The following is an 11,331-nucleotide window of genomic DNA, read 5'->3' as shown; positions in this document are numbered from 1 at the left end:
AAGTAAATATGGGCTATTGAAAATATGAAATCATTGCTTTCAGCCGCTTCAGCGCTGTTTGCCTTTCCTCGGCGCCGGCGCCGAGAGCTCTCGTCTCGTGTACCTTAGAGTAGGTACGATAAAATAAAGTGGGGATGCGTACAGTGTGGTACAGTCACAGAAAACATATGTTGGTTATGTAGGTTAGCTCAACTACAGTGTACAAGTACACTGTAGTTGAGCGCACGGCCGTACAGCCACAGGAATCGCGGGGGCTTACATTCCCAATATCAATACCTTCGCCTGTGTTTTTTTTTCAGTTTTCAAGGTATACAACAAAACATAATAGTTACTTAAGATTTAAGTCATCATTATCCACTGTTTTAATAGTTCAAGTTTAGAACAAACCCAGACCACAGTAAATATAACAAGCAGTATAATAACTCGGCCGTATTTTTGAAATAAATACCTACAGCCGCGCGCTCCGTAAACATGTGATAGGGCTGCCCGCCTCCAGCATTTTAATTACATTTGCCAACTTTGTGTTTCCATTTAGTTATGTGATTGTAAATATACTTTTTTTTAAATAAACAAATAAAAGACTTAGTAAATTGTAGTAAAATAGGAAGTGATCAATAAAATGCGTGTTGTTTTTTGATTGGTAGATTTAAATAAGGCTGATACTAATCAATGATCTTAAAGGACCTTCATATATTTATTTTGGTGATGCCATCTAGGTATTACCACCACACTATGTGACCAAATAATAAAAAAATCGGTCAAGTGCGTGTCGAGCCACGCGCAGTGTAGGGTTCCGTAGATTATGTTAGCACTTTAATCCCTTATGTAATGCACAAAAATACCGATAACGATACCCCCACACTATAGAATAGTCGATAAAAAATTGATCCTGACTTGGCATGTAGGGAAGGAACTACAAAAAACAAATTGAGATTGACCGGGTTCGCTAGTAGTTTAATAAAAAAATCTGGATAGGTATATTAATATCAGCTGACTCTTTACTCTTTTTATTCAAATACATTAAAGTATGAGCAACACAATAATGTTGTTAAATTCAAACAACTTCTTTACTTAACTTCTTTATTACATTAAAATACAGGTATACAAAACATACATGTCATAAGATTTAAATCTATGTATTACATAATAATCAAAGAAAACAACCAAGCTCGCGTTTCGACCTTTAGTATGAAGTCCAACTACTGGTTATACTGTGCCCAGACCTCCCACTTTTTAACAAAATACTCATAAATTCGTGCTGTGTTAGTCTGTTGGCGGGCTTACGCTAGATTCACACTCACACGGTACTTTTTACAGTACGTTGTACGTTGCTTTGCAGTTTTAACGATTCTATGAACAACGTATATGCCACTATATTTTATTTATTAAGACATAATATACTGTAAAAAGATGTTTAGAACAATTGCCTTGTGAATATAGCCTCAGAACGATAATGTTTGACTGTTATAACAATTATTATCATAATTAATATATTCTTGATAATGACATAAGATGTAAAAATTATAAGATGTAAAAAAAACTAATTATATTTTCTTTTGTTATGACTTCCAAATTGAACCATATGTTCCAACACCGATGTTTTTTAAAGAATATTTGCCATATCTTTTAAATATGACAAATATTCCCATTCCCCTTCAACTAGTCGGGAAAGGCTGTATTAGGAGTGGGTGCGACAATAGACCAACGGGGCGGGGATCGAACCACCACCCCTCGGTGATGAGTCCGACCGCTCTAACCGTTAAGCTATTGAGGATTTGTTGTACTGTTGTACAGTATTCGATGTATTTGTCACGCTTTACATTAACAACGTGTAATGTCCTGAATATTAACAATCAATACGTCATATCGCGCTCCATCATCGTGTATTTGAAACTAATTTGCGCACTAAATTGAATTGAACTATTCCACGAACTGTTCAAATAAATATTCAAAACGGATAACATGGTCAATTGTGTATAATAGAGAGCAAACAATGCGTTAAACTTGCAGGTCAATCATTATAATTATTATAATAATATAATGAAATTGTGTGACCGCACTGCTCATAATTACATCGTGAATATACAACCAGCCGGTGCATATTCATATTCATATTTCATTGCATTTCACGTTATAAAATAATACTTTAGATGAATTTTAATTTTGTTTAAATAAAATTTATATTATTATGATACTTAATTTTATATTTAATTTAATTAAAATATTTCTTCTGAAATATTTCAATGTTGTCAATTTAAAATGTTTGTTGCCTCTGTGTAATATTGTCTGTTCCGTAGCTGATAACTAAGCAACGTCGTTGAATTTACATTTTTTTCAAGTTAATATTTTACGCTGAATACCTAATTTATTTAAGTACATAACTGATGTTCCTTAATTATTTTACGGTGATTAAAACTAGTAATATTGTAATCCTTTAGTTTACAATAAACAACGTTTGACAAACGACACTATTGTGTTGATTTGTTTAATCTTTTCCCGAGAGCTCATTCCCGGGGAAGGCGGAGGGCAGTCGGCACTCCGACCTCCTCCGAGAGACAAATGGCGCCCCACGTCACGCGCAGATGTCGCCCCAGCCCCACTCACAGGCTACCCTCGACACACTCGACGCCGGCTCTTCGGTGCTATTCTCTTTTTGTTCTATGAGAAGCACCTTGGGATACTTACTATATAATTGTGGATAAAGCACTTGTCAGAGACTTGATTGTCATTAGTTTTTAACCGACTTTCAAAAAAAAGGAGGAGGTTCTCAATTCCATGTGTATGTTTCTTTTTTTAATGTTTTTACCTCATAACTTTTTCATTTCGTATTCAATTTTGAAAATTCTTTTTTTGTTTGAAAGACCATACTTCCAGATTAGTCCCATTTAATTTTCATGATAATCGATTTAGTAACTTTGTGTTAAAATGAAAAAAGCGAAAGTGCCCGTACTGTGCCGATTTCGTTGACTATGCTAGCATACACTAAAAACAGAAAAATAAATTCTTTTTAACAAAAAAATTGAACCGACTACAAAATCACAAAAATAAATTAAAAAGAGAAAATAACATCGTACAGTAACGTATCTAATAGTATCGTACCTTCTGATCACTTTGAAGGCGGTGCCAACACAGTGATGTAGTTAACTCAAGCCGATTAAATCATTTATAGGATAAGACAGTTCTTTCCCGTGGTTCTTTCAAAAACGACTTTTATTAATACGTCACTGGCTCAATATTTTTTTTTATAAAGATTTTATCATTAGTATGAAAAAGGCACGAACACATTAGATAAAGCCAAAATATGGCTTTTTTTTCGTCTCCAGGCAATTTACTTAATTAATCGCAATCGTGAACTAGATGCGCCGTATCTATCGAATCTACTCGTAACCCGAAAGTTGCATTAGTGTGCGGTGACCCCGCCGGGCGGCAGTGGCGGCAGTAGCAGCAGTGGCAGCAGCACCGAGACGGCCGACATTAATATTCATAAGAATGTGTTTCATTAAATATTGACGAGGTGACCCTTTTTCAAAAGTTAATAATTCATATCTCGGCGAACACAGATACCCGTGATCGGTTACAAATACGGGTTCGCCAGCAGATATACAATAACATATAGTTTACATATAGTTCACATTCGGGCGGCCGATATTCGTCCGATACGAGAATGTTTGTGACAGGATCTGAATGGATATCTCGCGTGCGGACCCTTCGCCGCAGGTAGGCCGATGTCATTAGGCGGGCCGGGCCCGGACCCAATCTACATAGGAGCGATCAGACGGAGCCGCTCTCGGAATGAGATCGAGGGATCGCGGGAGACTCGATGCGAATTGAAAGGGTATCCCTTACATTTTTGGGGACAATTTTAATTTAGCTAATTGAATGTTTCTTTTACTTTTTTTGATGTGTTTAGTTGAAACGCCTTCTCCTTTTTAAATCCCGGAGTGTTTTTTTCTTAATTGATTAATTCTTAATTGAGCTGAAGTATGCGTGACTCAGTGGTTGTGTTGTTGCAGGCCCGGGTCCCGTGATGGCGCATGGAGTGCGCGCGGACGGCGTGGTGCGCGACGCTGGCGCTGGCGGTGCTGGCGGCGGCCGGCCCGCGCTACAGCTCGCGCATCGTGCACACACACGCCGGTAACTGTCCAGTGTGCGAGTGTGTGTCACAGGCCGGGGCCCGTGATGGCGCATGGAGTGCGCGCGGACGGCGTGGTGCGCGACGCTGGCGCTGGCGGTGCTGGCGGCGGCCGGCCCGCGCTACAGCTCGCGCATCGTGCACACACACGCCGGTAACTGTCCAGTGTGCGAGTGTGTGTCACAGGCCGGGGCCCGTGATGGCGCATGGAGTGCGCGCGGACGGCGTGGTGCGCGACGCTGGCGCTGGCGGTGCTGGCGGCGGCCGGCCCGCGCTATTTCATTATTTGTCTACGTTAAAAATTATACTGCTATGACTAAGACCGACCGCAAAATGCTAATGCCATTTTTGAATGATCTCTTAAGCATTTGATTGCGACATATTTTTACCTTCTTTGGACATTAAACAAAGCCCTCAGCCAAAGTTTATTTATTTATATTTACGTATATTGTGCATAAAGAATCAGAAACTGTTCCTCGAAGTTCAATACAAACAAAACAATTTATATATTGTATAGCAAACGAGACGATATTTTTTTTTATATTATCATAAAAATAATAAAAAAACTTGTAGCCCTCATACGCACGAGAGTTTTTTTAACGGACGTCAAAAAACTGTTTAAATACAACAAATGCATTCCCAAGTATATGTTCACACGACAGGGTTTTTAAAACACGACGCATTTTTCGAGCAGTGTTGCATTCATACTATATTTGAACACTTTTTACCCGACTGCGTCAGAAGGAGGGTAAAGTTTTTCGAGTGTTTATATGTGTGTATGTGGGTATGTGTGTATGTATGTTCTTTGACAGGCCCTACAGCCCAAACGGCTAGACGGATTTTGACATGTGAGGTCTCCATCCACCAGCATATACTAGGCCCGTTTTGCACGTCTATAGCATACACTCATGAGATGCTATAAGCATTGGTTGAAGAAACTATTATTTAGTGTTCGTTCCGATTGATGAATCCGTCCCGGTAATTGATCTATAAGTAAGGCCCAACAGTATGTAAAAGTTCGATATGCGAATGCGAGTCGGGCGCGTTCAATAGCAGCTGTACACTTTGTAAAGTCCAAAGGTAAAATCAGAAAACTGCTACTCATGACAATCAAAAGTTGTGTCACTTTTTAACCGACTTCCAAAAAGGAGGAGGTTCTACGATCGGCTGTATGTATGTTTTTTGTTTTTTTTATGTATGTCCAGCGATAATTCCAACATTTTGTGGACCGATTTTGAAAATTCTTTTTTTGTTTTAAAGGGTTTGTTTCCAGGGTGGTCCCATTTTTTTCATGTCAGGATCTGATGATGGCATCCTGGAGAAATCGAGAGGAACTTTTGAAAATTGTAAAGACGGCTAGTGCGTTTGTTAGTGTTTCCATAAGGTATTTTAAACCACTACAATTTCATGAAGGTCTGGAGTTGGTCTGATGATGGAGCCGAAACACAGACAATGGCACTCGTCAACGATTTACAGCAGGTACCTTTTGTTTGGGCTTGATTTATTTGTATTGATGAGAACTTTTCACCTGGATGGTTTGTGACTGTATTAAGGGTCTGATGATGAAGACAAAGGACAGTTAAGAGAACTCCTCAACGGTTCACAGTAGCTACCTTGTGTTTTGACTTGATAATTTTGTATTGATGAGAACTTTCCACCTGGATAGGTTGTGACTGTATTAGGGGTCTGGTGATGAAAACGAAGGATAGTTAAGGGAACTCCTCGACGGTTCACCGTAGCTACCTTGTGTTTTGACTTGATAATTTTGTATTGATGAGAACTTTCCACCCATATGGATAGTGACTGCATAGGGGGTCTGGTGATGAAGACGGAGGACAGTCACCTTTCACGCTTTTCTGAATATTCATATTACGTGTGGATAAAGGGGGATTGAAATTTTGTATATGAGTTAAGGTAGTATTTTTAAAATTGGGATTGTAGGACTTACATACTTATCATAAGAAAATAACGTTTCAACTAATTGCTTATTACTTTTTGTCCACACTCAGTAGGTGTGCTAACACTAAAAATTAAAAAATAAAAATTTTAATAAAAAAAATCAGTTTTAAGGCGGTGCCAATCCAGTGTCATGTTTTAATTAAAGCCGTTTCGAAAAGCCGAAAGAACCACAGAAATTTTGTAATTTAAACGGCTTGAATTAAAACATCACTGGCTTGGCACCGCCTTCAAACTGATCAGAAGGTAGCACATAGGTAAGATGTTATTTTTTGCTTTTTAGTTTAGGTTAATTTTCGAGTTGGAAGTCGGTTGAATTTTTTTTATTCAAATTTTATATATTACGAAACGACTTTAGGAGAATATCATAGTGTAAATGTACAATATAAACCGCACGGCATCTAATTGAGTATGCTTTATAATTGATGACGTAAGAGCGCACCCGGCCTCGCCTACCCGAGCCTGACGCGCGCGTGCTCCGCCGGGCCCGGATCATCCGGGTCAGGATAATCCCGGAACAATTCAATCGAGCCACCTTGGAGCGGCCGCAGTGTTCGGCGTCGTTCCGCCCGCAGTACAAAGGGCGGGCGTCGGTAAAATTAATAATTGTCGGCCTACCTCCGACCGCGTAATTGGCCACGGCGCCCTATTGAATCGAGTAATCGAGTTCAGTCCGCCGATTTGATTTTTATTTCAATTAATATTCAAAATGAGGTCGAGGCTGGAGTTGAATTTGTGTTATTAAAAAAGTTTTTATTCGATTGTGTTTGCTTTTGTGAACAACAATCTATAAATTGTAGCTTGTGTTTTGGATTGTTAGCAATCTAATGGAAGTGTGACATTGATTTTAATTATAGCATGTTTATTTAACCGACTTCAAAAAAGGAGGAGGTTTCAGTTTCAATAGTTCTCAGTTTGTTCGCTTGTTTTAGGATGACGATGAAATAAATTTTTGTAGCGTTCTTTTACCTAAAATTTCATCATGATTAAAAAAACGTGGTAGCAGTCTATATTAACACGAAGTATTTTAGTTTAAACATTCTCTCCCCGGAATGCCAGTAAACTGTCTGTACGGAATCCCTTCCACTCCATCAGTCAGCTCAGGAGGGGCGCGCGGGGCGCGCGGGGCGCAGTTCACGGCCCAGTACCCCAACAACAATATGTCGGACCCTCAACTTTTCCCACCTCATTTAGTTTTAAGCTCCTAACTTCGAATATCTTGTTTTGATTACCGCATGTAGCGGGAGCGCTTACTGCGTGTTTATGTTTAATTAAAACTAAATTTTGTTCAGTTTTCTGCTCTAGTTACTGATCATAAACTTTAATGAATTTTCTACAGTTTTGAATTTTGAGAATAGAAGAGAAATAAACTTTATAACGCATTGAAGATTACTTGACATGTATATAACAAAGAAATGTTTACACGTAGTACGAGTCAACTGCTAGAAGTTTCGAAGTCAGATTGAAACGAGCACGAAAGTAAGTCTGTATGTCTGTCAGTCTGTCTTGTTACCTTTTCACAGTTAAATTTAAAAACAGATATTAATGAAACAAAGGGATAAATGAGACCTTGAAGAAGAACACGGGGTCCCTACTTTTAATCGCAAAAAATGTAAATAATTATATTTTTATAAGTTTTCACGGGAGCTCCATGATACTGAGTATACTGATAGGTATATTGACTATTGGGGATGAAAGCTTACAGGATAATCTTGCGGCCGAGGTCGCGGGCAGTCGCTAGTAGCGAGACACGCACTGACGCCTCTGCCAAACGTTTACCGATCAAGCTTGTTCCATGACAACGTCGGTAAACAGTAACGTTATGAATTTGTAAACTCGCTGCGAGTTAATTAACAATAAATTTGCTCCGGATTGTCGACGTCATGACAATTAATAACAAAGCTTTCAAAGGATTGTTAATGGAACGGTTTCCCCAAATTGTGTCCTTTGATCACCGAAAACAGCTTTTGAGTAGGTATAATTTTTCCTCAGAATTCGCCAATTGTAATTAAATTTTAAGCTTAACCTTGAAGTTTCTAGAGTTCCGTTACGAGTAAGTACGCGTATACAAACATACTTAAAAATATATTAAGAATGTAAAATAAACATTTTATTTGCTTCCATTAGATCCATTTAGGTACTATTTACATACCCCTACTCATATTCTACATCCCTAACGGTAGTTTCCGCTGTGGGTATATATTTGGATGCTATCGTAGCAAATCGGTCAAACCTTACTGGGGTTGGGGAATATAAATTTATTGTTACTTAACAGTGCCTCGCGAGTTGCGATCTTTATAATGAATCTAAAATATGTGGTTGACTACATAATAAAATTACACACTTTTATTTAACTTTTATCTATATAACATAACTGTTTAAATTATTCTCGTATTTTATATACCCCTTTTGTTTTCTTGCGAACTGGACGTTAGCACGTAGCACCTACGAAGTATAACTGGATAAATTATTGAGCTTATGCTATACGTGGGTGTTTGTTGTGGCAGGAGCGATCCGCGGCATAATCGTGGAGCCGGCGTCGCGGCGCCTGGAGCCGGTGGAGGTGTTCCGCGGCGTGCCGTACGGCGCGCGCCCGCCCCGCCTCGGCGCGCCGCCGCCTCCGCCCGCCTGGCCCGGCACGCGCCTGGCCGACACCTTCGCGCCCGTGTGCCCGCAGGCGCTGCCCAACTTGTCCAACAGGTGCTCGCACTGCTCTGTCTCATACACTCGTCGCCCGCCCCGCCGCCCGCCTGGCCCGGCACGCGCCTGGCCGACACCTTCGCGCCCGTGTGCCCGCAGGCGCTGCCCAACTTGTCCAACAGGTGCTCGCACTGCTCTGTCTCATACACTCGTCGCCCGCCCCGCCGCCCGCCTGGCCCGGCACGCGCCTGGCCGACACCTTCGCGCCCGTGTGCCCGCAGGCGCTGCCCAACTTGTCCAACAGGTGCTCGCACTGCTCTGTCTCATACACTCGTTGCCCGCCCCGCCGCCCGCCTGGCCCGGCACGCGCCTGGCCGACACCTTCGCGCCCGTGTGCCCGCAGGCGCTGCCCAACTTGTCCAACAGGTACTCGCACTGCTCTGTCTCATACACTCGTCGCCCGCCCCGCCGCCCGCCTGGCCCGGCACGCGCCTGGCCGACACCTTCGCGCCCGTGTGCCCGCAGGCGCTGCCCAACTTGTCCAACAGGTGCTCGGACTGCTCTGTCTCATACACTCGTCGCCCGCCCCGCCGCCCGCCTGGCCCGGCACGCGCCTGGCCGACACCTTCGCGCCCGTGTGCCCGCAGGCGCTGCCCAACTTGTCCAACAGGTGCTCGGACTGCTCTGTCTCATACACTCGTCGCCCGCCCCGCCGCCCGCCTGGCCCGGCACGCGCCTGGCCGACACCTTCGCGCCCGTGTGCCCGCAGGCTGTCTCATACACGCGCGGTGCAGGTGTTCCGTGCTGAGGAGTTCGGGGAGGTTATTTTAGTCCGAGTAAGTCGGATACGCGCTGCCTACGGGCAGAAGTTTGTAAAGAGTTTTTCCTCACCGACACAAAAAAGCTCATTAATGTTTTATATAATATTACGATGTGCATGCTACGCGTATAACGTGTGAATTGCATTGATATATTTGGTGATAGATTCTTGATAAGCGCTTCCGAAACGGCACCAAAAATAGAAGCATAAATCGATTGGTGTCAAATTATTATTACATCAACGGTGCACTGTGATATATCATTTAGAGCGGGGTTTAGTTGACACGGTGATTGCATACAATATGTATAAATTATCATCTGTTGTTGGATGCAAAATGTACAAATGGCGCGGCTCGAGCGCTGCTCGCGACAGCGGCCATTACAATAACGCGCAGTACGTCACGATAAGTGGCGCTACAATTAATAACGATGTAATCATCGCTCTGGGCACAGGTAGATAACATTATGATAAACGGAAATTTTAACCGCATAGTTAAATCAAAATGAATTATTCTAGTTTAATTGTAATGTTTAAAATAGTTTTAGCCACTGTCATGTAATGAGAGCCGTTGCAGCACGAGTGATTTTTGTGCAATAAGGCAAAGCCGAATAATAATATCAAAATATTTTTATGAAGTCAAGTAATGAGTCCTACTGTCCCTTGCACTGAATGGACTTTATTCCTGTTGTAATTTTCTACTTATAATTGTTACCACAAACTTTGAACAGGTAGGTACTTCGTAAATAACGTAAACTGAATGATTCTGAAATACATTATGACAGGGCTGATTAAATTACACATTTCTAGCGAGGTAGTACCTAACTGTTCCAAATAAGGATTTATGCAAAGATCGCAGGATTTACGCAGGGCCCTTTGCCCAATCACGGAGTAATTTCAGCCAGATTAGATCCACACGTGTTTACTCTTACACTTAGTTTTGCTCACAAGATAGTCTCCTTCTATGTGACATAGGACACGAGCTCAGTTATTACTTACGACGTTATTTTGCGCTCAACATCGTAATATATAATAAACCTTTCAAGAAATTTAGCGCTTCTTGACAATACATTTCGTAAATAGATACGAGTAGTTCTTTTACTCGTATTCCTTGCTGTAATTCTAAATATGTTTAGAACTTCACTCGTATAAAGATGAGAAGAAGTTGGCGGCAAGCAGTGTAACTCGCTCCACCAATCCCCTTCCGTCGCACGTAACTCACACGTGTGTCCACCGGCAGGAGCGCGGCGCTGGCGCAGATGCCGCTGGGCCTGTACAACGAGCTGCGCGCCGCCGCGCCGCTGCTCGCCAACCAGAGCGAAGACTGCCTCTACCTCAACATCTACGTGCCCGGTAGCGGTGAGTGCGCATGACGTAGGCTGTTCACTGCTCCCTTCATCGCCCGCTGAATGACTTTGAGCCTTCTAATAAGGCCCATAGTTAGCGACCGAGTCTCGGCTCCGTAGGTCCGTCACTGGCAACACGCACTGTTCGAAGAATTTTGTCTTCAGGCACGAAACTTTGGACGGGAAGACGTCGCGAAGTTTTCCGAACGCTGTCCAGCCGAGTTGGATTCGGCGCTTTACCTCTTTTTCGAAATTGGACCTACCTAACTGGCCCGTGTGTCCTAGGTAACACGAGTAACACAAAGATTATGATTGTGTAACGCTCGCGTACCGCTCCACCCAGTTATTGTAGAGGACTCTGCACTCGAAATTGTAGACGATTTAAAAAACAGTTTTATAAAAATTTTAGGTAATGCATTCCTAGAGCTGGATGCGAACTA

The 11,331-nt window shown here is 42.1% G+C and overlaps 1 protein-coding gene across 1 annotated transcript in view; it reads left to right on the top strand.

Annotated features, from left to right (window-relative positions):
- Positions 1-4,024: 4,024 nt before the first annotated feature.
- The window catches only part of LOC112048760 (neuroligin-2-like), a 37,448-nt gene continuing 30,141 nt past the window's right edge, over positions 4,025-11,331 (top strand). Inside the window, exons 1-3 of the mRNA XM_052891106.1 lie at positions 4,025-4,286; positions 8,596-8,788; positions 10,786-10,904. Of these exons, the coding sequence (XP_052747066.1) occupies positions 4,187-4,286; positions 8,596-8,788; positions 10,786-10,904 (412 nt within the window). The 5' untranslated portion in view covers positions 4,025-4,186. The remainder of the gene's footprint in view (positions 4,287-8,595; positions 8,789-10,785; positions 10,905-11,331) is intronic.

Source organism: Bicyclus anynana, chromosome 3 (genome assembly GCF_947172395.1).
Source record: "Bicyclus anynana chromosome 3, ilBicAnyn1.1, whole genome shotgun sequence".
NCBI lineage: Eukaryota > Metazoa > Arthropoda > Insecta > Lepidoptera > Nymphalidae > Bicyclus > Bicyclus anynana.
Note: the sequence above shows the minus strand (reverse complement) of the source record. Positions and strands in the feature narration are given on the sequence as shown.